Below are 27352 nucleotides of genomic sequence, written 5' to 3'. Positions count from 1 at the left end.
TTAAAATAAAACCCAGGATCACTACAGACTTTATTTTTCCCAGGACCAAAAATTAGGATAATGGACAAAATGATGATTCCAAATCATTTTACATTCATTTGAAGAAGGTTTAATCTAAAGATGGATCAGATTTTGTATAAGAACTCTGCGGTGTAATTTCTTTTAATAAAGATGAGTACATTCATAGTTACCAAGTTTACAATCAACTACATTTTAGACACTGTACATCAATTAATGAATTAGGAAAAGCACAGGGAATAGTAAAGCTAAATGTTTATAATGAGCCACTGAGTATTATGATGCCACAATTTCAAATTAAAATATTGCTCATCAGAAACATGATACTGTAAAGATCAAAATTTTATTTCAGGTGATGTTTTTCCTTATAAGAATTTTGTTTACACAGTAATTAACCACAAGACTAGAGCATATTCTAGAACTAAGTATATTTGAAGATGAGACTTTCTATTAGTACTTCCCCCAAAAGGGCCCAGTTTGTTGTTTGGAAAAAGTGGGGGAGGAGGAAGGTGTGCTTTCCCTACTGTTCATATTAAACAAATGCTGCAGGGAAAGAAGCTGCTGGGGGAGCCAGTTTGCTCCCCCTAAAGTAAAGGCAAATGAGCACATAGTGCATTCTCTGGGATTTGGGAGTTAGGTTCATGCTGGTACTGATGCAGAGTTCCTCAGAGCAGATGCAGTTTGCAGCAGATGTAAGGCACCTCCCCCCTGTTCCAGACCCAGGCTCTTCACTGCTATGAGGAAATCACATGTGGCTTCTAGTTAGCTGCCGGGGGTGGTTGAGGTGGGGCAGCCCTAACCTGTGCTCTGGTTCCCATGAACCCTTGGGCTGTTACAGCAGTGAGCAAAGAGCCAGGTCACAGGAATGCCTTAGCCATGCCTCTCCCCACCCCCACTAGAGCTGGGGCCCATCAGCGGAGAAAGGGTGCAGAACTGATTCTGCACATGCTGGCATGACCCCTCAAGTAGCCAGTGAGGGGTCCATAGAGTTGCTTTGTATTCCCCTTTAGCCAGACCCCAGCAGGCCCTAAGGTGTTTCTGTAAAAACAACACATTCGCCATCTGACTGCAGTTGCTGCTGCCAAACTGTGCTGTGATTAGAAAGTAATCTAGTATTGCAGAAATTAAAAGCTTTCTTAGATTGCAAAGTCACAACAACCTAGCTACCATGGTACAGGAAATTTACTGTTTTATCTCTTTGTAACTCACTGGTAGCATCCACACCTAAGTTGCTCACTTTGCACAATGCTCTCTCCCCATTAGCAGCACTGATGATAGACATGTTTGGAAAAGGGGCTCAGAGAGGATTTGGAGCGAGCAGAGTCTAACCTGAACATGGAAAGCAGGGGTAGCAATAGGGAAGGGAACCAATAGCAGTTCTCTCTCTTCTTTGGCTGATAACGCATCAGGCCTTTTTTAACCCTCGGCTAGAATTCTACCTCTGAGGCTGACATTTTGCGCTCATGGTTTAGAATAGGGGTGGGCAACCTTTCACAAGTGATGTGCTAAGTCTTCATTTATTCACTCTAATTTAAGGTTTTGTGTGCCCGTAATCCATTTTAACGTTTGTGGAAGGTCTCTTTCTATAAGTCTATAATATATAATTGAACTATTGTTGTATGTAAAGTAAATAAGGTTTTTAAAATGTTTAAGAACCTCATTTAAAATGCAGAGCCCCCTGGACCAGTGGCCAGGATCCTGACAGTGAGAGTGCTACTGAAAATCAGCTTGCAGGCCATAGGTTGCCTACCCCTGGTTTAGTATATTACTAGTCCCTCCACCATCCTCATCCAGCCATGGGTAGAGAGCTTTAGGACAAGTTGCCTAGATACTTGCTCCTGCGTCAGTGTTGTACCAGATACAGTACAGCGTTCCCCCATTGCAGATCAGGGAGCTAGCACTGAGGTGATGCTGCTTTCACATTTTCAGTCATTCCTCATAACTGTTCTGTACCCTTAACCGCTGTCCCACCCTTTCTGCAGCTGTAGATTGGGGGAGAGAGATGTCAAGTAACCTGGCCCTAGCAACACAGCTGTCCCTGAGTTCACTCTCCAAAACCATACTGCCTCTCTTCTTGCCAGAGAAACAGTAGCAGAATGCTTTAGCCTAGAGGAGGTGGAGTAGCATATTGGCTAGCAGACAAAGGTCATACGAGCCTCACACATACAACGATTACACAGAGCGGACAGTATCATTCTAGCAAACAGCATTGTAATAGTTTGTTTGGTAGAATCCTTTGGCGTGAGTGTGGCAGTTTCACACAGCATGGTAATTAAACATATACTGCATGAACTGCATTCTCTGTGCTAAAGGCCTTCCCTGAGGTGCAGCTTTCACCATTGCTCCCCTGGCTGTATGTGGAGAGCGCAGGCTCCAAGGCACTGTTTGGTTAAGGCATTTCAGACCAATGCAGAAAGTAGAGATTTTTGAACTCATTCCTTGAAGGGTTATTTAAATCATGCACCTAATACTCTCATATGCAGGCAAGAGTATGTCTGAGAACAGGTTCATGATAAGGCAACACATGGGTTTCAAATGATTTCTGACAGATTAGGGAAAATTTGCAGGGGGTGAAAGAAGCCCCCCCAAAGCACTTGGGTCAGTGACCCACACCATGAAATGATGATTTATTCAACACTGCCTCCATTATTTTACACACTAAGCAGATCATCAACTCTCCTAGAGAAATAGAACCCTGAAGTCTGAGCCCATTTGGTAACCCAAGAACCAACTCATTTTCAGCCATTTTCTTTTAATGTTGTATTTGTCCTTTAATGTCCACACTTTGCTGTTGGCCTGGGATCTTCCACATTAATCCCCCACACATTTTTACCTTTAAATCCATTTTCATTCACTACTGAATAGAACTTATGTTATTTCCTTGAGGCGAGGAACACATTTTCATGACTTATGACAATGTAGCTTGGAATTAGCAATTTAAAAGAAACTGAACCCTCCCCACTAACAAAGTCCAGACAGAGTGAACTATAGTTCACAGTAAAGAGCTCTGTGGAACACTGTGCCTATGAGCAGTTTCCCAGAATACATTGCAGCAACTGAACTTCCCTGAAGCACTGAGCCATTCTCAGCATACACCTGGGTCACGGTAGGTTTTGCAGAAACAATGTTCTGGATCCGGACTACCTGAAGAGGGAAGAGTTATATGCAGTCAATACAGAAGGTGTACTACTTTTATAGAAGCTGATGTTCAGAGTTCAGCACAGACAGGACATATTAATTTAGGTTAGATCATCATAATGGTCCCTTCTGACCTTAAGATCTGTGCTCCTGCATAATACAGGTCATAGAATTTCACCAAATGATTGCTGCATTAAGCTCACAACTAGAGCAGACTGTTCAGAAAGCTCTCCAGTCTTAAAAAGACTTCAAGTGACGGAGAATCCACCACATCCCAAGATTAGTTGTTCCTACAGCTACTTAGCCTTACTATTAAAAACATGCACATTATTTTTAGTCTGTATTTGTCTAGTTTCAGCTTTCAGCCATTAGATCGCTCAATACCTTCCTCTGCTAGATTAAAAAAATCCTTCTAATTCAGAAATCATCTTCCTTTGTAGGTACTTTTAGACCATGATCAAGTCACCTCTTAACCTTCTCTTTGTTAAACTAAATAGATAGGACTTCTTTGGTCTCTTTTCAGACCTTGGCTCATGCTTGGTGTGCTTTTCTGAACCCTTTCCAATTTGTCAACACCTTTTTGGAAGCGTGGACACCACAAACTCAATGTTACAATGATTGTCTAAGGTAGCAGAACATTTGAAGGTGAAAAGTTCCACTACTATGATATGTTACAATTTCTGTGTCAACAGATCCCTGAACACAGAGTTCCTTGATGATGGCCACAAGAGTTCATATAAAAAAGGTTTAAACCCATAGGACCAGATTCAGCCACTCTTATTCACACTGAGTAGCATCGTACTGTTCAAGTACTCCCGTTGGTATTTTAACTGTATACTCTCACTGAAATCCCACAAGAGCAAGGATTGCAGAAAGCAGCTCACTAGTAGCCATTATAAAATATAAAGGGTAAATGAGAAAGAACAAGGACAAATTTAGCCTTGCTCTATTCTCAGGCAATATTTCTTTTACGAATACAATTAAACTGAGCTAGCACAAAACATGTAGTTCATCAACATTTAATTAGACTGCAGTTGCAGAGAAAGCAGCCTGGAATTGATTGAACTATCAGATGAAGATTTTTTCTGGTGGTTACTGAGGCATTTTAAGAGATGTTATCTGGCAAGGCTCACAATGGTCTGAGTTCAAGCTCTTCAAGTAAATTTGGAGTCTAGCCACTAGTTAGGAGGGAAATGGAGTCTGAAAGGTTATTCATGGGTAACTCCTTTTAATATGAAACATTAGCTAAGGGGTGGGATTTTTCAAAAGCATTGAAATGACTCAGGAGCACAAGTCAGTCCATGGGACTTGAGCTCCCTACCTCAAATTTAGTGCTTTTGGAAATCCCACCCTACCCATCCATGTATCACCTCTTCCATGGCTGTGAGCTGCGCTCTCTTGGCAGTTGCCATCTTGCAGGTCAAAAAAGCAAAGCAGGCTGTGGCTTTTTCCAGACCCATCTACTTTAAGCCATTTCTGACCACAGCCCACACCTTCCCAATCTTCTTCACTGTACATACATCCTGCTCTTCCACCACCCTGCCTGCAGAAGCATTTTCTGCTTCGTGGTTCACAGAATCCAGGGTGAAGTCAGCTCGGGTTTAGGATCAAGGTCCAAGCAGCTGGAGGGATTGTTTCAGTGAGGGTGGCTGAGAGGTCACACTTGTGCAGCATGTCAAACATAACATGTTGGGAAAATGGGAGTGTAGCTACAATAAGGCAGGGGCACTGGGCAGATCAGAGACTCTGCTCTGTCCTGTAAGCTGCCATCCACGGGGTAAGTTTTATCACTATCTGATGAACTCCATATTGATAGCTCTTTAAATCTCTGTCATCTTGGTGTCTATGTTTTTTAGCAAGTCAAGGCATGGCTTGTTGCTTGTATGTTCCTGGGAAGGCAGAGATGAGGATCACAGCTTTGGCGAGTCTACACTCCAGAAGGAGCACACTCTCTCAGGTCACCTGCTGAAGTAGTGCCCATTCTCTGCACAAGAACTATCTGAGCCTGATTAACCGCTGTGCTACTCCAGTAAATGTCAGCGTAGCTCCTCAGATATCAGTGCAGTTACTCGAGCCTCGGACCAGAGTAACGCAATGGTGAATCAGGGACATGAGCTAGGATTTTCTAAGGGACCTAAATGAGTTACACCCATGACTCCCATTGAAAGTCAGTGGAAGCCAGTTGCTTAATTCCAGCTGATATTTCCAAAGGAAAGATATTTCCTTTCTGCTTAACTTATTTTCTGATTCCAATGCATTTAGATTTATTCAGGAATGTTAACAAAAATACTTGGATTCACATAATCCACAATAACTAGTGCCTTGAGGTTATGGCTAAAGATACCATATGATAGAACTGAAATGTTTCTCCCCTTCAGTGCCATTAAATGGTACAGAGATTAGCGTCAATAGCTGATTTTTCTGACTGATAGCACTATTCCATAGAAACCAGACTGAAGTATTTCTTTAAAGCTCTGCATTGTTCTTCTGTTTTGTTTTAGAAGAGACACACCAATGTCTTGTCTACACACAGATTTTGTATTAGTATAGCTATTGTGGTTAGGAATATGGAGTGGGGAGATAAATGTGTTCGTTTTAATGGAAATAATTATTCTGGTACAACCCCTAGTGTGGACAGTCATAGCAGTATAAAGGTGCCTTACACCAGAATATCTTATTCTCCTTCCCATAACGGAATAATCTGTACCAGTATAAACACTTTCATACTTGTATAACTACATCCACACTGGAGGGTGAGGGGGAGGGAGGGCACAGTTGTACCACTTTAGTTATATTGTTCTAATTAAAACAATATAGTTTTACAGTATAGACAAGGTCTAATTTACCAAAAGAATCTGTCAAACTAACCTCAGAACCAGGAAGATTCTCAGGATCATAGAAGAGCAGCTTTATGCCGTTGGGATGACATCCTCCCCAAATATCCCCAGTGTAAGGATCAACAGATAAGTTATCGACTAGCGTGTCCAATTCCAGCACCTATCAAACACGGGAGAACCCAACACAGTGACACACACGTCAAAGTCACAAACTTCATTTATAGCCTTTCACAATCAGCATATTTCTCAAAGGTATTTATGCCTTTCAGTAACACTTTTAAAAATTTGGACTGAAACCACCATAAGATTTTCCCCTCACTACACCTTTTGTCAACAATCACCATCTGCTGTACTGCCCAGATACGAGGGTGATGAGGACATTATAAATACTTACATACTTGCTTCAGCAACTCATTCCAGCTTCTAGAGCTGAAGGACGGGGCATATTATTAGCCTCAGTCACCTTCAAATCTTATGTTTTTATATAGGTGTGCATGGTGCATTACAGGCATGGAAGTTACAGGCATGAAAGAAGGCAGTGTCCCTCCCAGCTAGGACTGACAACCTGAATTAAAATGGAACAAAAAGACTCCTGGGGTCAGCAAGAAGAGACAGATCAGGTGGAAAGGAAAGCTGTCCTTGGTAAAGTTATCTGCTGGGATGCTATCAGCTGCCACACTGGGTCATACCCATGGTTCATCTTATCCAATATCCTGTCACCAACAATGCTTCAGTGCGAAACCCCAGTGTAAGTCGTCAAAATTGTGCAATTATGGAAAAACTTGTCCAGAGGGGTTTCTATCCTTTCCAAAACTTTTATTCATAAATAATCTTATCCAATGTAACTGCAGATGTTCCAATTTCCAGGTAACTATCCAAACAAAGGCCTCTTCCTTATAAATTCCTCAGGGCAGAGGCAATGTCTTTGAATATCTATGTACAATGACATGCATGCCAGTGGCATCATGTACAAATACTTAATATTAAAAATAGCTCTGCATAGTGGGCCAGATCCTTTCTCCCCTTTGGCTGGGTTGTGCTGCTCCAGTGGCTTAAAGCAGCCTTAAAGCTGGTGTAATCAGCCCCTTGAGAATTTCCCCAGCATAGGGGAAAAGCCTATAGCAGCAGCTACTAAGCCATCAACTCAGCGCCTGGTATAGGGAATGTGAATAGAACAACTCTACATCTGCTGATCCTCAGCTGCTGGAATGGCCTTGGAAGAGTGTTGACAGTCTTGGTATTTCAGAGCAGCCCTGAGGTTGCTCTGGTTTATGCTGGGGACCAGGATGCCGCAGAACCAATTCCAGAATCTGAGGTCTGAGTAAGAAATCCATGGAAAGGAAAGGAAAGGAAAGGAAAGGAAAGAAAACTGAAAATATGTAAGAGTTAAAGAGTTAATCTTCCCTCAGTGGGGTAGACTAGATGATCTCTTGAGGTCCCTTCCAGCCCTATGTTTCTATGATCCTTTGTGTAGGTTGGGGGAGAGAAAGAGACATGAGTGGCTGAAGAGACATTAAAAAGCTGGCATTAGAAATAGCTAAGTGAATTGGTCCCCAAATCAGAACATCTGAGTTCCTAGCTGGAACTGTCGCCTGTTAATTCACTCTGCAGGCATTTATTTCATGATTTGAAATTTTACCCAATTTGTGTGTTAACCCCCAGTTTCCATTATTATATAGGGAACAGTAACCAAACCATTTGGGGCAATTTACAGAAATACCAACAACAGGAGCCCCTCAGCTAATACAGGATGTGTGAAACATGTTACAACCTGTTCTACAGGCCCACAGCAACCACAAGCCATAATTACCCTAGCATATCATATGCGTTACCACCATCTCATAACACCAGCCTTGTATGCTATGGGACCAATTATCTCTAGGCAGGAGGGAAGTAACTCCCATTAACATAAAAAGGGAGACGTCCAAATCCCCAAGCAGGAGAACTGGAATATTTATGTTCTGTAAATTGCCCTCTGTTTCCCAGTCAGATACCACTTGCTGCTCTGAAAGCTGCCTTCTGTTTGCAGGCTGCATTAACGAGCACTAACTGCATCAACAGGTTGATAGCGTCCTAAAGGAGAACGTGATCAGGGCCAAACTCAAGGTTCATTTTAAGGTTGCTGGTATTAGGCTGCAGTGAACAATAATAATGGCTCACATGAAAATCCACAGGAATACCTCTCCTCTCAGTACCACAAGCCAACCACAGCCCCCCAGCAGTTTGGTTTGCATGTATATTAACACATTCTCTACCCATAATCAAGCTATGATTGAGAGATCTAGGCTCCCTAAAGGGTACACACTACATTTCAAACATGGATTAGGCTCTTGTTCTAAGTGGCAAACTGCTTACCTTCAACTGAGTTAGACTCCAGTTAGCGTGTTTTTCCATAACATGGATACTATGACCCAGCAGGTCAGCAATATAAACATACCTTCAAACAAAAGATTCTATTAACAAGGTATCTACACAGAGATAAAAGTAAATTGATTCTTTATTTGTAAGCCTTGATTTTTAGACGTTTTAAACTGATATTTTGAAATATTTATAAGAATTCTAAGCTGTCCACCACACATTGAACTCAAGACAGATGGCTGAAGTACCAATGGTGTTCCAAGGTGTTTTAATGTAACAACCAATCAATAGTGTCACAAATACATATTTTGTAAAAATACCAGTCAAATTGTACAAATGGTTTACACTCTGAAACAGGCTCCCAGTCTGTGGTAGTCTGTAAAAGTTAAATGAACAGTTGCCCTTATTACAATTTTAGAAGGAATTTTATCCATTAATTCTTGCAAGCATTTAAAAAAATGTAAGTATCAGTTTGGTTAAAATGTAATTTCTTTGATATTATTGGATAAATATACCACCAATAGTTGAATAAAGTTATCTAATCACTTCAGATTACTTATTACAACCATATTTTACAAAGAGCACCCAGTCAACTAACCAAATGTACACCCACAAATCAATTTAGACATCTAACCCCACAATCTGTACATGCAAATATTTGCATGCAAAATTCAGGAATATTGTCTGAGTTTCTTTTCATCATTTGGTCCATCAAATGTATAAGGAGACCAAAAGAGACTTACTTTTTGTCTGGTGAAATGTTAATTCCATTGGCTGAGTAAAACCCAGAGGCTACCTCTTTAACTTCTGTTGGACTGTAGTAGACAACATTTGACCAGGTCAAGCCCAAGAACAACTCCAAGTACATCAAGTTGAAGTCAGAGAAATAGTGGTCATTAGTAGCGTAGAAACGATCAGGTCCAAGAGCCACAACATCATTCACGCTGAAATGACAAAATGGAGCAGACAAATTTTACAGAGGTTTGAGAATTAGTGTTCATGTATGAAACTGGATTACAACAGAGAACAGAGAGAAGTGCCATATACACCTTTGAACAAACAAATTGGTATCTAAGGCATTGTTAAACCAGATTCTAGCTCATGCCAAGGCTCCTAGGCCTCCCTGAACACTGACAAATGCATAGGTAGAAACCAGTCTGGCTCAACTGTGTGTTAGAATTGTTAACCTAGATCAGGGGCTCTCAAACTTCATTGCACTGCAAACCCCTTCTGACAACAAAAATTACTATATGACCCCGGGGGGGGGGGGAAATCAAAGTTTGAGCCTACCTGAGCCCCACCAGCTCAGTGGGGAAGGGCAAAGCCAAAGCTCAAGCCCCACTACCTAGAGTGGGGAAGCCAAAGTCCAAGGGCTTTAGCCCCAGGTAGGGGGCCTGTAACCTGAGTCCTGCCACCCAGGGCTGAAGCTCGGGCTTCAGTTGGGCTAGGGCTTTTCCCACAGGTGGTGGTGCTTGGGCTTCTGCCTTCAGCCCTAGGCCCCAGCAAATCTAATGCCAGTCCTGGTGGCCCCATTAAAATGGGGTCACACACTTTGGGGTCTTGACCACAGTTTGAGAATCTCGGACCTAGATCTTAAGTTAAGAATGTGTTTAGACCTGATGAAATGTTTGTCATATCTGCATCTACTGATCTCACTTATAACATCTGTAACCCAGGGTATAAAGTTATATTGAGCGTTTGCATTGTAAACCTCTGTAACTGTGTAACTCAAACAGGAGAGAAGCCTTCTCTAATGCAAAGGCTGGATTCCTACAGGCCGCTTTTGAAACCAAATGAGCCATTGTGAGACATCAAAGAACAAAAGACTTTGTTAACTGAACTCCTCACCCTCTCTCTCCCCCTCACCCTCTTCTCCCCCAAGGAGAAACAGGGTTCTTTTTGCTCTTGGACTCTAAAGGGGCAAGAATCACTAAGCACAAGTAGAAGACCCCCAGCTGTTTTGCCTGAGTTAGCCCTAAAGGAAATATGGGGTTTGCTTATTATAGAAATTTCTATTACCTTTTGTCATCTAAGACTAACTCATTTGTGCGTGTATGTTACCTGCTTTAACCTTGTATTTAACTCTTATTTCCTTTTCCTAGTTAATAAATCTTTAGTTAGTTTATTACAGGACTGGCTACAAGAGTTGCCTTTGGTGAGAGATGTGGGGTACAACTGACTTAGGGTAAGTGACTGGTCCTCTGGAATGGGAGCAATCTGAATATTGTTGTGATTTTTGGTAGAAGGAACCATCCATGAAGCAAGCTTGCCTGATCGACAAGATAGCCCAAGTGGACTGTCTGTCATTCCATGGTAAGGCTGTTGTAGCACTTGGGGAGTTCACACTTGTTACTTGGTTGGTGAAGTCTAATTACAGAGCATACAACCAATGTGGTGTTTGTGCCCTATTTCCTGTCTGCCCTGTGGCCAGACCCCACATTCATGATCCAGTCCAGACAGCGGGACATTATCATCCTGAGCACACTGGTCAGGTTTGGTTCAGTGTTTGGGAGGGTTCGTGACATTTTACTCCCAAATATGAAATGAAGTCATGTAGGACCAGATCCACAAAGGGACTTAGCATTGCAACACCTAGCTTAAAAGAGTCTTGAAAAAAAATCACTGGAATACACAAAACTTGAGTTAGGGTATGTCTGCACTACCAACGTTAAAGCACTGCCTCACCTCTGAGGTGACGGCCATAGCTGCTGAACTATGAGACTTTCCAATGTGGGTCTCTCTCAATCTCTCCTGTTGAAGCAGTTCCACTTTAATTAAATACTGACAGGGCCAGAGGCAGTGTAAAAAAATCACGCTGCCCAGTGCACTCACTTGAGAGGTGGGAGACCCTTGTTCAAATCCCTTCTCCTCTTGAACTAGAATTTCCTACATCTCAGGCGGGAACCCTAACCATTGGGCTAATAGGCTATAAGGGATGTTTGCCTTCTCTTCCACCCTCCATTTGTTTTGCATAGAGTTAAGGGTGTTTTGAGCACACCTACTGGAATGGGTCTTGCAGGCAAGATAGGCATTCCCCCCACCTATCTTCCCGGGTCAGAGTGGCTTAGGCATCCAAATGCCCAGGTGCAGAAACTTAGGTGCCTAAGGGACTTTTGCAGCAAAAATGTAGGTGCCAAGTGAATTTAAGTGCCTGTGCTGTTAGGCAGGGGTTTATGAGTTGCCATGGTGCCTAAAACTGACAGACACCTAAACCTAGGCTTTTAAGCACCCACATCCCTTTGTGGATCCAGGTCTTAACTTACAAAGGAGACAGGAGAGAAGTGTAGGAGCTTGGCAGTATCCAGATGTGAAGTACCAATGAAAGCAGTGGGAAAACATAACATGGAAAGGTCCTCTAGGGTTTACATTTCCTTGAATATAAGTTGAGTTTTAACAAAAAACAGCCGTTAGCCAAATGGAGACAGGTGCTGTGATTTGGATTCAGTACCTTGACAGAAGTTCGTGGCGGATGGTTTTTAGGTGTACAAGAGCGTTTTCATCTTCTACAAACTTAAACACCTCAACTGTGCTCTTGAACTCCGGATGATTCACAACGAAGAGGTACACGGAGTCATCTAAAGAAAGAATGTGGAAACATTGTTGAGTTTCAGAAAAATGACATGGCAGCTTATTGTCTGTGTCTGGTATGTATCTACTTCCACCGCTGTAGTCTGAGCGCCTTTTGATGTATTTACACTCAACACCCCTGTGAGGTGGTAGGGGGGATGCCAATAGACTGAAGGGTCTTCTATGGACAGAAAGAGCCTTTAGAGGATGCCATATCTCTATCAGTCATTCAGTACCAAAAAGCTGCAGAACCAGAGCTTCATTTCAGCCACAAGCCAGTCTCCCTTTGTGGTCACTACTGTGCAGTGAGCTAGAAGAGAAATGCTCATTGTGCACAGGCTCTATATGCTGGAAAACAGAGTTTCAGTTAAGGCTCATAGCACCAGAACTGCAGAATCTGAATAGTGATGGAGGAGTTATATTTCCATACACTGAGTTGTCTTCTCCTACTCCCCTTACTAACCACCCATGCCGTAAAGCGTTCAAAAACTGCAACTGGTTACTGAGGCGATATTACAGGGCATGCTGTGCCTCCAACTCTTTTGCTGTTTTTCTGGGAGCGCGACCTTAGTGATACCTTATAGGTCTCCCCTCTACTCAAGGGGGAGCCCCACAGCCCAAAGACTGGGTCCCTGCCTTCAGCACCTGTTTCCCACCGGAGCTCCTCCAGCAGGTCCAAATGATCTTGAACCCTTGTTGGAGGCTTCCCCTCTGGGGAGCTATACAACCAATGTGTTTGCAGTGACACAAGACAACCTTTCCAAAACAAGACATCATTTATTAGTCCTCAGGGACCCAGTGTGCAGGGACATCCTGTTAAAATGGTAAAGAAAAGCTAACACACACAACTGCCCGCTAACCTGGCAGCTTTTCCTTTCTTGGTTAGGAGGGTCTCTCTTTGCCCTGGCCTGGAAGACAGACAGCATGCCTGCAGCTGTGAAACAGTCCCAGACTGGAATATTCTTCTCCCACAGGCAGAACAAGTTCCTTCCCCCAGCCCCTTAACATTTATGTCCTTTGTTTCAGGTTCCAGTGATGGTGTTTTCATGAGTGCCGCCCTTCCCAGTGTTCAGTGTGTGGTCACATAGGTAATCACCCACCCATATTCCAAGACACCAGGTGTCATTAAAAAAATTAATGGTCTGGTGCTATTCCCCACTGGAGTTCCAAGCTAGCTCTATCCAGGTGTTTAGAGTTCATTCATGCCAGCCCAGACATAAATATGCCAGCCCAATCCATTCAAAGCTTATTCCTTCACTCCTGATATGGCTCTCTGGAAAAAAGTTAATCCCTTGAGACCAAGTAGAAGTAGGCCAAAATACAAAAGTGAGTGGACAAACTGAGTCACACATAATATGCATAAAAATATAGACATTTCCCACATTCTCCATAGTTATAGAAATATGCCCCGTATATTGAATATCTTGAAGACGACGAGTGTGTCAGTTTATATAAACACATGTACAATATCAAACAGCCAGCTCTTTTGATTTAATATATGAAGATCTGCTGGATCATACTTTTTTCTCCCACCCATATATCAGGTTATTGATGGTGCACCATGGAGGGTGACAGGAATAGCAAAGGGTTTTACCTATAATAAATAATAATAATAATAAATCTCTAGGTTGAGATTTCTTGTCTCCATTTAACAGTCTTCTTACCTTTGTCTATGTACGTGCTGATCCCATGAGGATTAAATGATGCCAGATCAAACCCGCGACTGATTCTCAGTTCTATTGCTCTTGGGTTTTCATCATTCAAATCCATCAGAAATATTTCACCTGGCTTGTCTAGAGCAAAGCTTTTTAACCCTGGATATTTTAAACCCTTTAAGATTAAGTAAACACAACAAGAAAGTTAAGAGGATCCTAACAAAGCTGCCAAGACTAACTTTTTGTTTTGGTTTGTGGATACATCTCATAATACAGCAACAACTGTACTAATCCCGTCTCTTTTCTGGTGTTTTTTATTTCATGTTCTCCCTAATCAACTGATCCCTCCTTAACTCTCTCACTATGCTGCCTGCATCCTCCTCATGTTGCAACCCAGCCACCCTAGACACATTTGTGCACGCTCTGCACCATATACTGCTGATGCCCCCATCACCACCAAATATTCTCACAGTGCTACTGCCTCTCCACATCCATCTGCTGCTACGACACCCTTCCACAAAGAAACTCATTTTTCTGCATCCCAGAGACATTCCTTCCCCACTGTTTTTCTGAACACCCCGCCCCACAAACTGCCACCGCATCCACAGTGCTGCTCCAGCACCCTCATTCAATGCTGGTAATTCCCCTCAACAGCCACCAGCCACAACTGCTCTACCCAGACCCTGTCTGAGCATTCCCGTTTCTTGTGATGCTAGCCCCCCCCTCCCCCCCAAGCATCTACCTTCCCTGTGCTGGTTATCCCAAGACAATGCTGCATACCCACACAGGACTTCTGACCTCAACATGGCAGATCCCCACTTGCAATATGCACCCAGCCACTCTGTGCTGGTCCCTTTCAAAACAAGCACCTCTCACCCCAGCTTTCCTGCCTCCCTCCCCCCATTCTTCTTCCCCCACCTCAAGTAACTTCTAAGGGCCTGTATCCATCCTGTCTCTACCCCTTTTGGCTTCTGACTCTCAGTTCCATGTTCCCCCACTTTAACATTTCTTCAGGACACAGCGTCATTGCTTTCAGACAGCTCAGATGACTGCAGCTTTGGACCACCACTACCATGCAAGGTAATACAGGGAATCTCTGAATTGATCCAGGCTATCTGTTCAAAAAGTTTTCAAAATATGGGCAAACAAAGCTGCAGTGCCACAGTTAAGTGCACCTGAGTGGGTAAGGAGACTACCTAATACCTAGCACAGTTCCTCTAGGCAAAATCGCGAGAGTTGGCGACACGGATGCTATCACACGTATTGCAATATTGGTAGTTTTTCCCCAATAGTGACAGTTGGTGGAATGACATGAATGAAACTCTCAGCATTCACGAAGCAAAACACAGTTCCTAGCCTTTACGGCTGTGGAGAAAAGCTTGAATATGTGAACCCTAAGGGCTCAATAACCAGGAAATAAGCAAAAAGAATCCAAAAGTTAATTTAAGGGGGAAAAAAAAAAAATCATGATTTTTAAGTCAGTCAGTCTCCTGATTTGGGGAGGCTGACTCAAATACTGAATACTTTGGGTTGGCAATGCACCAACAGAATGTAAAGTCACATGTGCCAATGATAACGGTTGTATAACAATAGCCACAATAACCACTACAAGGTTAAGAAATGAACTTCCTCAGGTAGGAAGAAATGTAGTTTGAGCTAACTTAAGTCTGCATTACTCCCAGGAAGCAGTGCGCATGGAAAATGTTCAGCCTGCAATTTGCAGGCGTTACTCCTGTGCAGAAAAAAATTAGTATTCCAACACCTGCATAGGGTGGGGAGGTGGGATACTTACAGAGCTAATGAAAGCCAGACCATCAGGAAGGATGTCAATATCTTCTGAACCTCTTTCTGCAAAGACAGAGAAGTGGCTTATTCAGAAAGAGTTTACTACTCAAATCTTTGCCTTGCCCGTCCCCCCCCCCCCACACACACACACACACACACACTTCTACTTTCAAGAGATAGCAAATGGATACCGTTTTCAGCTACTGTGCTACTCGTACCATGTGTCTAAAGAATTAGCAGAAGCTTCAGAAGCTACTGAAAATAACAGTAGTGCACAAATTTCAAGTTAGTGTTCAAGTTTACCCCCTCTCTAGGATCTAGGCTTGTCTGACAACTCAGACATGTGCTTCCTCCCCGCATCACTGAATTTTGTGTTTGAAAGGTTGACCTCCAGGTGCCCTTCTGTCCTAGCTATCTAGTCCCCTCTGACCTGAGCCCTAGTCTACACTAGAAAACTTATCCATTTCTGACAATAAGATCAGCTGGGAAACCAGCAATGAACATTGTTAAACTGCAAGTGTAGACCATAGATGTTAAGGCCAGAACCATCACAATTATCTAGTCCAACCTCCTACCTAACAGCCCATAGAATTTCACCCAGAATTTCCAATAGCCCAATAACTTGTGGCTGATCTTGAACATCTCGTTAAGACAGACATCCAATCTTGACGTTAAGACTCCAAGTGATGGAGCATCTACCACATCTGTAAGCTGCTCCAGTGGTTAACTGCCCTCACTGTTAAAAATTTGTCTCATTTTCAATTTGTACTTTGCCAGCTTCAACTTTCAGCCACTGGATATTGTAAACATTTGTGCTGCTAGAATAACAAATCCTCTTGTGTCAGTGATCTTCTCCATGTGTAGGTAGTTTAAGATCTTGATTAAGTCATTCCTCAGCATTCTCTTCAATACACTAAAGAGACTGAACTCTTTTAGTCTCATTGTAAAGGGTGTCTTTCCAGACCACTCATTCTCGTAGCTCCTCTCAGGACCCTTTCCCATTTTTCAGGAGAGCAGCACAGAATCTTAACAGAATTCTAAACAATTTTTAAAAGTGAAAAATTTAAAGATCCTGCAGAAAGTATTGCATTTTTTAAGAGGAAAATCTCTGCAGACTCATCAATAGAGCAGCTGTTAGATAAGAAACTATACTAGGGCTTTTCCATTCCTGCTCCAACACAAACAACCTGTGTGACCCTGGCCAAGCCACTTGCTCTCTGTGGCTCAGTTCCCCATCTGTAAAAATGGCATTTCTTTACATCACAGGGGTGTTGTGAGATGCTCCAATACTACTGTGGTGGGGGCCATAAAAGTACTATAGACAGACTGTGCTGGCAGAATATGCTGGTTTGTGAACAAGTAAATCATGAGCTGTGATCATTTCGTCTCCACTAAAATCAAAGGAGGAGTTTTCCCAAGTTTGGGAATGGAAAATTAAATTACAAATTTATGAAGCAGATAAACTAGAGAAAAAGCTACACACTAAAAAGGGTTCATTACTACCTTTAAGAGATTGCACAACAAATCAAATATTGACCATTCACTTCTCAACTACCTTCTAGTTAGATAAGAAAGGCGTGACTACCATTCGAATATTTGTTGGATTAGGATTTGCTAAACAACCTCCCTCATCCATTATGTGTGCACAAGAGGGAGTAGTTCTTTTACAGAAGACATTATTAAGATGTAGATCAATGATCCTACTCCTACAGGCCTGTGTCTATTTTGATCTTTTTCCAGAAAGTTTTTCCATTGTTGCTATTGCTCTGAACAGATTTAGATGGCATGATAGTTAAGAACCCCATCTACCACTGGTGAAGCTTTACTCGTAATAATGGTGGGAAGTCTTTAAAATTACTAGCATATATCAGACCTAAGGAAGTCACACCACAAGAAAAAGATGAGGAGTGATGAAAGTGATGAAAGATGAAAGTTGGGGAAGGAGGAGGAAGCCTTTAAAAGATTATTTAATAATTGTTAGCAAGAGAACGGAGGTGTTTTTAATTTTTTAATACTTTCTAAGATGCCTCAGGAGTACCCGAGAGGTACCTTCTCCATGAAAGAAAAATGTCCAGCCTACATCAAGGGAGTTCAGCATGCTTTTGCATTGTGCTGCACCCTCCATTGAGCCAGCCTGAATAAGACCATTTTAGGACAGCAGAGATTTACAAAACAGGATTCTAACTTCCTTACTCCAAATCACCAATTGGATTTTTAGTCTTTAGTGTCTTACAAGAGGAGGGGCAACACTGAAACAAAAGCTTTCTTCATTCAGTTGTCCTTGTTGAAGGTGTTTCTCCAGTGTTTAAACTACAGCTCACTGAAGATTATTCCCATTTATCTTGCATTGCAGAACTTCATTAGTAGGATTTTCCTGATCACAAACCCTCTCTCTACACAGCATGAAATAATGCCAAGGGTCAGAAACAAACCACCAGAAACCTTAGCACACTCACATGGAGGGGAAACATATTTTCAGTTAAATATGGTGAACGCTACATTAGAGGATTAGTCTAGTTCACTACAGCCAACAAAAGCCACATAATGCTCCATTGTTACTTCATAGCTGTCAATGTTTGCATTAATAGGGTTGTACAGCACTAAGCAAAGATGGGGAAGTCTTTGAAAGTTGCATTACCCAAGAGGTGTAGAATATATGCACTTTTGAATAGAACTTGTTGATTGATCAAATAATTTTTTACTCTGGGTATCTAACCGGCTCTAACTGCGAAATGAAAGACAGAAGTTCTCAAATTGTACCTACAGCAGGAAAGGACTTTTAGCATTTTTAGTCTTAATAAAGATTAGATGGTTATGATGTCTGTAAGGTTCATGTTTAAGTACATGCTAAAATGTCCCAGATAGTGAGGACAGATCCATAGATTACAAAGCCAGAAGGGACCATTGTGATCATCTAGTCTGACCCCTGGAGGATAAGGCATTCAGCACTTAAAACCCACTTCTTCAAGCCTCAGAAAAGTCTCACCAGTCCTTTCTCTAAGTGAAACTCCAGCCTCTATTGGGAAAAAACTTTTACTGCATCTCTCTAACCGAGGCAAGATTTAAGAACACAGCATTTTAAAATGAAGATGTTCTATACGGCAAAATACAGAATTTCACTGCAAGGGTACGGTATGGAATACGTTTATAAATCAGATAACATAAAAGAGGAGGAATCTGACAGCTATGAGTATCTCTCATACAGAGCACCAACATGAGCTGAAAAAACTCTCCTATCCACGTGCCCATGAAAGAGGAAAACGTATTAATACTTTTTTGTAGCTGTTCAGGCAGAGTAATGTTTATATTACATCTATAATGGGGAACAGGACTGTAACTGAATTACTTTTCAATAGAGACCCCCCATTCTTAATATTTTAGGACATCATCCTAATGAAATCATGGCAATCCTATTTATGAGCTTGGGAAAGCCTCTACCATTCATTAAATAAAGTTTGTAGAGAGCACGGAGGGTGGGAGAAAAGAGCATAGATGACAAAGATATGCATCCATCATGATTAGACCAAGAATGGACTTTACTTACTGATAGAAGAAAGCCATCCACTACATGCTACAGGAAAACCACATGGTCTTTATTAGATTAGAACCTCGGCTACAGCCAGATGCAGAAAGCACACACTCGGGGGTGCTGTAAAGGGGACTTGAAGTTCATCTTTGCACTCCCAATCCTTCAGGCAGATCCTCTTGTCTCAAGGTAAAGCTGTCCTCAGGCTTCTCTAAATTTATACCAGGCTACAAACAGCTACCAGGGTCCAAAAACATAGCCAAAGATAGGAGTAGCACATGGGCAACCTAGCTAGACACTTCTCTTGCCATACCCTCTTTTCCCCTGTAACATCAGCTCCAGTGGGTAAGAGGCCATGTCAGCTCTGCACAACCACAGGATCACAGCGACATAAAGGCCGATTAAACTGGCTTTACACTACTTCAGAGGTGCAACAGCAAGGAGCTGCACCAGCCCCATGTGCATATACACATGTGCGCGCACGCACATGCACACTGCAATTCACAATATGTTCTATTATCACTACTGCTTCTATCCTGCTCTTAACACTGACACATGCTCCTTACACAACAAGAGGCATAAAGGGCGGGGAGAGGGAAGGGAAGACACACTCCTGTCAGTCAACTCCCTGCTGCTGTGATTGCATGTACTGGGTGGCTTAATTATTTGTGCTGTGGTAGCACCTAGAGATCTCAATTTGGCATTTCCTACATTTTGAACTCCGCTGCCCAAGCAGCAAAAAAAAAAAAAAAAAAGTAAGTTTCTGTCCCCCAGACCTGTCTCTACTATGCAGAGCTAGATGCCATTCTGAGCAGGAATCACACCTGTGAGTGACAGCAGACACCTTGTGACACCCAGAATAAGGCACCCTAGAATTGTACAGTGAGGAAGAGCTTGTTGAGGATGGGGACATGGAGGATTCAGAACCAAAAGACAACCAGGACCCCTTCAAGACCAAGATGAACCCAGAGAAAACCTACTGAGGAAAGGGACAGGGGCTCTAATTGGTGTGATTTACTGCCCCTATTAAATGTTCTTTTTTCCTCCATAGCTTGAGAAATGTTGTCCCCATTTCCTTCCCTTCCCAAAAACGGCAGCTGACTGCACATGGTAAGGAAGCAAAGGAATTCAATTTTAAAGTAGCCTGTTTATTTTAAGAGCATGCACTGTCAGTACAACGGAAAAAAAATAAAAATAAAAAATCAATAGAAAGAAAAAACAGGATATATACTTTTGCAAATACCTTAGGTACATTCAAAGCACATACCTCTGCAGGCAAATAATTCAAATAAAATTACAAAATGCAACTAACATTCAATGCATTCAGAACAAAAAAAAAAAAAAAGAAATGCTTCCAGTGATTGAATGCTACATGAACCAACACCTGAGAATTCAAATTAAACATATTGAGAATTCAAAAGAATGCTCGCAAGCAAGCCAGTAACTGGGCATTCAAACTACATGATTTGGTATGGGGGGAAGGCGGGGAAAAACACACACCAACCCACTAACAATATTTGAGTCCAAAACAAATTACTTGCTATGGTCAGATTCAGGAAAGAGATCGAACAATTTGTGGCTGGTTTAGGGGGCTTGTCTTGGACAGGATCACAAAGCTAGCCAGCAATCCACTGGTCCTTCCTCCACTTGCAGTGATGCAAGTTTGTCTTGACCCAGACATCTTTCCTGTTCACTGGCACAATTTCACTGAACTTTTCAAGCAAGTAGTGTTTGAGCTTTGCTCACACATTTCTAGCCAGAGCAGCCTTTTTGCTTCTGCCATGGTCAGACACACCACAATGAGCTCTGGGAGGACATGGGGCTGGTCGCATATGGACCCAGGCACCCATGAGCCATCTCAAGTGGCTGCCTTTTCTGGGCCTTTGGAACCTTTATGAGAGATATATTTTCCAGGACCCCCTACTTCCTGTAATAAGTTTAGCAGGGTTTACTACACTATGCCAAAAGTTACCCAGGTCACCAGCTCCTAACAGCCAAAGGGATTGAAAAGTGCCCCCATATACTCACCATGCTGTGTGCTGTTCCATGGCCCTGAATAGGGTTGCCAGGTGTCCAGTTTTCAACCGGAACGCCCAGTAGAAAAGGGACCCTGGCGGCTCCAGTTGGGACCGCTGATCAGGCTGCCAAAGGTCCAGTCGGCAGTGCAGCAGGGGCCCAGGGCTAAGACAGGCTCCCTACCTTCTCTGGTTCCGTACTGCTTCCAGAAGTGGCCGCCAGGTCCCTGTGGCCCCTAAGTGCGGGGGCAGTCACACACTGTGAGGCTCCATGCGCTGCCCCCGCCCCAGTGCCAGCTCCACAGCTCCCATTGGCCAGGAACTGCAACCAATGGGAGCTGCATAGGGCAGCGCCTGTGGGTATGCAGGCAGCGCACACTACACAGAGCCACCTGGCCGCCCTTGCAGCTAGAGGCCTCAGGGACCTGGCAGCCATTTCCTCAGAGCTGCAATAAGCACCGCCGGGACCCTGCATCCACTCCCCAACCCCCTACCCTGAGCCCCCTCCTGCACCCCAAATCCCTCATCCCCAGCCCCACTCCCAGATGGAGCACTCAAACCCCCGCCCCGCACCCTACCTCCCTGCCCCAACCTACAGTCCCCTCCCGCATCCCAACCCTCTCATTCCACTCCCAGCCAGAGCCCACACCCCCTCTCACACCCCAACCCCCTGTTCCAGCCCATTTAAAAAGAAATTTTTTAGTGCTGTTGGAGGCCATTGGAAATTTGTTAGAGCTTTGGTATGGTTGTGCATCTTTTACATTGTTAAATCTAAATAAATTGATAAAATAAAATTACTATATTTGTCACTGTCACATTAAGAAGAGTCCAAGGACAGAGGATAAGGGGAACCCAGAGAGTTAGCAGTGAGTTTCAACTGGCCTGACCAGCCCTGTGTAAACCAACTCACTATTGTTATCGAATGCCCGCTTTTAGATCCAGATGATATGTCACTGGAAAGCTCAGAACTCACTGGTTATTAACATCATTGTTTAACGTAGGTGCAAACAACGGACGCAAAGTTATGGACATCTGAAGTTATAATTCTTAAAATGTGTTTGCCATTCAGACAGGAGTTACCCCGCCCTAAACAAAGGAATTTGGTTTCTTCATCAGGCAGTTACTTCCAAAGTACTTTGAGGGCCTGTCTCAATGTACAGCATTACACAGGCACAGCTGTGCCACTGCAGCACTTTAGTGAAGACGCTACGATGACGATGGGAGAGCTGTTCCCGTAGACATAGTTAATCCACCTCCCCAAGAGGCGGTAGCTATGTTGACGGGAGAAGCTCTCCTGTAGACTTAGCACTGTCTATACAGGATCTTAGATCAGCATAACTACGTCGCTCAGGGATATGGATTTTTCACACCCTTGAGTGACCTAGTTATATCGATATAGATCTGTAGTGTAGACCTGGCCTCAAAGACAATGAGAATGCATTTACACATATCAGATAAACAAAGCTATCAAGCTAACAAGTGGGGAAAAGAGACAGTGTGACCACACCACAGCAAGGAAAATAAACTTTATCTGAACTAGAGAGACAGGGGGTCTAAACCTCACTTAAGCAAATCAATCAACTGACTGAATACAATGCTAGTAAGATTTTATGAATGCCTTTTTACACACCGGTGATTAATATAATTGTAAACGGCATGTATTAATACTATAAGAGGAATTATGAACACTCAGTGATATTATGTTTGAATGTGTGTGGCTGAACAAAGGAAGGAACTGTTCCCATCCAGTCTCCTACGTAAATTAAAGCATGGTAAAATCAAAACAATGGAAACTGCATTTAATGTATCAGGGGGATGTGAAGCCCACAGGAAGGGAAGAACAGCTCAGGTCAGCATCCAGGTGGGCACAGCAAGCTGAGCACACAGGAGGGCTTCCTGCCTCCTGAAACAAGGTCATTGAACTTTGGGAGATAGAAGCAAGGACAGAAAGCCATTTTAGGCAACCATCACTAGACCGACAAGGAAACAGAGCCCTTGCAAGCTGAGAAAAATGGGTCCTTCAAACCAAGGGGATGGGGTTTGAAGCCTGTGGAACCGACTATAGGTAAGCAAATATGTCTAGGAAAAGGTCTTTCACCTGAGACAACAAGGGAAGCCAGCACCTTATGCTTCTGTGGAAAAATTGTAAAAAAAATGTAAAAATACAATTACGAAGAACAGCTAGCCAAAGACTCAAAAAGTAACAGCTAAAAAATGTGTAAGTACATCAGAAGCAGGAAGCCTGCTGAACAACTAGTGGGGCACTGGACGATCAAGATCCTAAAGGAGCACTCAAGGAAGATAAAGCCATTGCAGAGATACTAAATGAATTTTTTGCACCCATCTTCACAGTTGAGGATGTGAGGGAGATTCCCAAACCTGAGCCATTCGTTTTAGATGACAGATCTGAGGAACTGTCCCAGATTGAAGTGTCATTAGAGGAGGTTTTGCAACAAATTGATAAATTAAATAGTACTAAGTCACCAGGACCAGATGGTATTCACACAAGAGTTCTGAAGGAACTCAAATGTGAAATTGCAAAACTACTAACTAGTAAATAATATCATTCAAATCAGCTTCTGTACCAGGTGACTGGAGGATAGCTAATGTGACAATTTTTTTAAAAAAAGAAGACTACTCCAGAAGCGATTCCAGCAATTAAAAGCTGATAAGCCTAACTTCAGTGTAGGCAAATTGGTTGAAACTATAGTAAACAACAGAATTATCAGACATGTTATATTGTTGGGGAAGAGTCAACGTGTTTTTTGTAAAGGGAAATCATGCCTCACCAATCTATTAGAATTCTTTGAGGGGGTCAACAAGCATGTGGACAAGGGTGATTGAGTGGATATAGTGTACTTAGATTTTCAGAAAGCCTTTGACAAGGTCCCTCACCAAAGACTCTTAAGCAAAGTAAGCTGTCATGGGATAAGAGGGAAGGTTCTCATATGGATCTGGTTAAAAGAAAGGAAACAAAGGGTAGGAATAAATGGTCAGTTTTCAGAATGGAGAAAGGTAAATATAGTGGTGTCCGCCAGGGATCTGTACTGGTACCACTACTGTTCAACATATTCATAAATGATCTAGAAAAAGGGGTAAACAATTAGGTGGCCAAATTTGCAGATACTCAAGATAGTTAAGTCCAAAGCAGACTGTGAAGGGTTACAAAGGAATCCCACAAAACTGGGTGACTGGGCAGCAAAATGGCAGATGAAATTCAATGTTCATAAATGCAAAGTAATGCACATTGGAAAACATAATCCCAACTATACATACAAAATGATGGAGTCTAAATTAGCTGTTACCGCTCAAGAAAGATCTTGGAAGTCATTGTGAATAGTTCTCTGAAAACATCCACTCAATGTGCAGCAGCAGTCAAAAAAAGCTAACAATGTTGGGAATCATTAGGAAAAGGTTAACTAATAAGACAGAAAATAGCATATTGCCTCTAGATAAATCCATGGTATGCCCACATCTTGAATACTGTGTGTAGATGTGGTCGCCCCATCTTAAAAAAAGATACATTGGAACTAGAAAAGGTACAGAAAAGGGAAACGGAAATGATGAGGGGTATGGAACGGCTTCCGTATGAGGAGAGATTAAAAAGACTGGGACTTTTCAGCTTGGAAAAGAGATGACTAAGCGGGGGGGAATATGATAGAGGGCTATAAAATCATGACTGGTGTGAAGAAAGTAAATAAAAGAGCCAAGTTGGGAGATGATTGACTGGTGAGAGAAACTATTTAGAACAAAGCCTGCACCTTGTTACATTAGACATGCGCTTTTAGACATGTGTTTTCACTTTTATTTGCTTGTAACCCTTTCTAACTTTGTTCCTTTTACTTACACCACTTAAGTCCTATTGTTAATACATTTGTTTATTTTCACAATGAACCAACTCTGTGCGCTGTTTAGACAATAATCTCCGATACAGTTTGTCTCTTTACAGGTTCAACAAACATTATTTCTCTGAGCTGTCCAGGAGAAGGCTGGACACTTTAGGGCAGTGGTTTTCAAACTTTTTTTCTGGGGACCCAGTTTAAGAAAATTGTTCATGCCTGCGACCCAATGGAGCTGGGGATGAGGGGTTTGGGAGGGGCTCAGGGCTAAGACAGGGGTTTGGGGTGCAGGAGAAGGTGCAGGCTCTGGGGTGAGGTCGGGGCTGGGGCAGGCGGTTGGGGAGAAGGAGGGGATCAGGGCTCTGGGCTGAGGGTGCAGGCTTTGAGGTGGGACCGGGGATGAGGGAGTTGGGGGGCAAGAAGGGGTTCCAGGTTTGGGGGGGCTCAGGGCTAGGCAGGGGATTGGTGCACGGGGTTGGGGCTCAAACTTACCTCCGGCAGCTCCCGATCAGCAGGGCAATCGGGGTGCAGAGGCAGGCTTCCCGCCTGTCCTGGCACCGCGGACTACGCTGCACCCCAGAAGTGGCCAGCAGCCGGTCCGGCTTCTAGGCAGAGGCGTGCAAGGCACCGCCCCCTGCAGCTCCCATTGACCGGGAACAGGACAATGGGAATGCGGAGCCAGTGCTCAGGGCGGGGGCAGCACGTGGAGCCCTGTGGCCCCCCTACCTAGAAGCTGGACCTGCTCCTGGCCGTTTCCGGGGTGCAGCGCGGTGTTGGAACAGTTAGGCACTAGCCTGCCTTAGCTGGACAGCATCGCCGACGGGACTTTTAACATCCCTGTCAGTGGTGCTGACTAGAGCCGCTAGGGTCCCTGGGTGCCGAGCGCCTTACATGCTGCAACCCAGTACTGAGTCGCGACACAAACTTTGAAAAACACTGGGGTTTAGGACACAGTTTTGGGGAAATCTGGGACTGGGAATGTGTTGAAGTCATCTGGCTGGTCATAACCAAGGCTGGTGGAAGCCAGAGTGAGGTTGTAGACAGGCTGTTGGGATCAGAGCTGCTGAACTAGGACTGTGTAAGCACACAGACGCTCAGGGTGTGACCCACATGCTTATAGGCTTGTTGTAAGTGGCCTAGGTTGGGAGCTACAGCAACAGAGCATTGTGAGGCACCCAGGGTTATGGTTAAGTGGTGACAACCCCTCACTGGTCCTGGATTGCACCCCTGAACCCTGACCAGACTGTCACAGTCACTTCCTATGGTGATGAGTACCCTAGAAATATTTACTACAAAAAGGTAATTTTTTCTCTCTTCTGTCAGGATATGGAATTATTTTGTACTTGCACCCAACTACATTAAATGAAACTTCAAATTCACTTGCTGGAGGATATGAGATACAATTCCATCATGTTTCTGAGGGTAACGTACACAAGTTAGAGAAAACAATAGATTGTTCATCAGGAGAAACTCCTCAGATAATTATTTCCATGAATTCTTAATCAAGATCAAATTATGAGACAGTAATAGGAATAGAACTAGGTGAACAATTCACAAACTATCACCTATTCAAATGTACTCTTTTCTTTGTGCTACACACAAACAACTCATGATTTTTTTTTACCAATGTGTTCACTATTTGCAGTTGTTCAAGGAATTGCTTAAACTAAGCTTTGTTAGTCTATGGATTATTCACAAACTGTTAGTTACAAGTATTTGATATTCACACTGCAAATTGGCCCACTTATGACACCATTTCAGCTCACTGATTGATTGCTTCACTTTCTCTTCTAGATTTCCCTCCTTCTGTTCAAGAATTTGGGGCAGTCATGAGAGCACTTCCAACATGAACACTCACTTGAGTGTTTCATGAAACTTCTTTCTGCAAACATTTTTGTAAATAATAATAATTAAAAAAAAAAAAAAAAAGGATTCACCAAGAAGGGGTCAAATTAAAGCAAAACAAATTGGTTCAGTTATATAACAATTCCTGATTTTGCCCAGCTGTAAACACAAGTGGAATGTACCCTTTTACCACCCAGGATGTACATTTCTAACAATTAAAAAGATCGCTTTGGACTGAAGGTTGCAATTCAGGTGTGCACTTATGCCAACTTGAAAGATATTTGCCTTTTTTTTATTTAAGAGAATAACCTTCCCCTCCACCCCCCCCAGTTTAATTTCTGACTTTTTTTTTTTTTTTCCAAGTTGGTGTTCAAAAGCAAAAAGTCTAAAAACCATGAAGTGGGAAATTCTATGTGGAAAAAAACAAAAACAAAAGTGAACTAGATAGCAAAACCAAGCCTGCAGTAACTTGGAAAACTACCACTGGTGAATGGTTTTTAACATAATCAACAGCTGTTCTATTCTCCCATGTACAATATGAGTAGTTTAAGATTAATTGACTATCTTGGCTCTGAATAAAGTAATCACTCAAGAGGTTAGACTGACTAGTCTAGTTTTTCAGATTAATACAGAGATTACAACATTTTACTGGGGGATTTTAAGAAAAAAAAACTGAAATACACATGCAAAATATCCTAAATGTAATTACTGTGGGCCAGATCCTGCAAACACATGAGCAACCTTACATGGCTGAGTCCAACAGAAAACA

At 42.8% G+C, this 27352-nt stretch overlaps 1 protein-coding gene across 1 annotated transcript in view; it reads right to left on the bottom strand.

Annotated features, from left to right (window-relative positions):
* Positions 1-27352, bottom strand: part of LOC119851853 (serum paraoxonase/arylesterase 2-like) — a 43072-nt gene continuing 15720 nt past the window's right edge. The window contains exons 3-9 of the mRNA XM_038392366.2: positions 15366-15421; positions 13583-13748; positions 11800-11926; positions 9095-9295; positions 8349-8430; positions 6025-6153; positions 1-3162 (exon numbers count right to left, since the gene is read on the bottom strand). Coding sequence (XP_038248294.1) covers positions 3004-3162; positions 6025-6153; positions 8349-8430; positions 9095-9295; positions 11800-11926; positions 13583-13748; positions 15366-15421 — 920 coding nt within the window. The 3' untranslated portion in view covers positions 1-3003. The remainder of the gene's footprint in view (positions 3163-6024; positions 6154-8348; positions 8431-9094; positions 9296-11799; positions 11927-13582; positions 13749-15365; positions 15422-27352) is intronic.

The sequence above is a fragment of the Dermochelys coriacea genome, chromosome 2 (assembly GCF_009764565.3).
Source record: "Dermochelys coriacea isolate rDerCor1 chromosome 2, rDerCor1.pri.v4, whole genome shotgun sequence".
Lineage (NCBI taxonomy): Eukaryota > Metazoa > Chordata > Testudines > Dermochelyidae > Dermochelys > Dermochelys coriacea.
The sequence above is the reverse complement of the archived record's forward strand: the minus strand, read 5'-3'. Positions and strand labels throughout refer to the sequence as shown.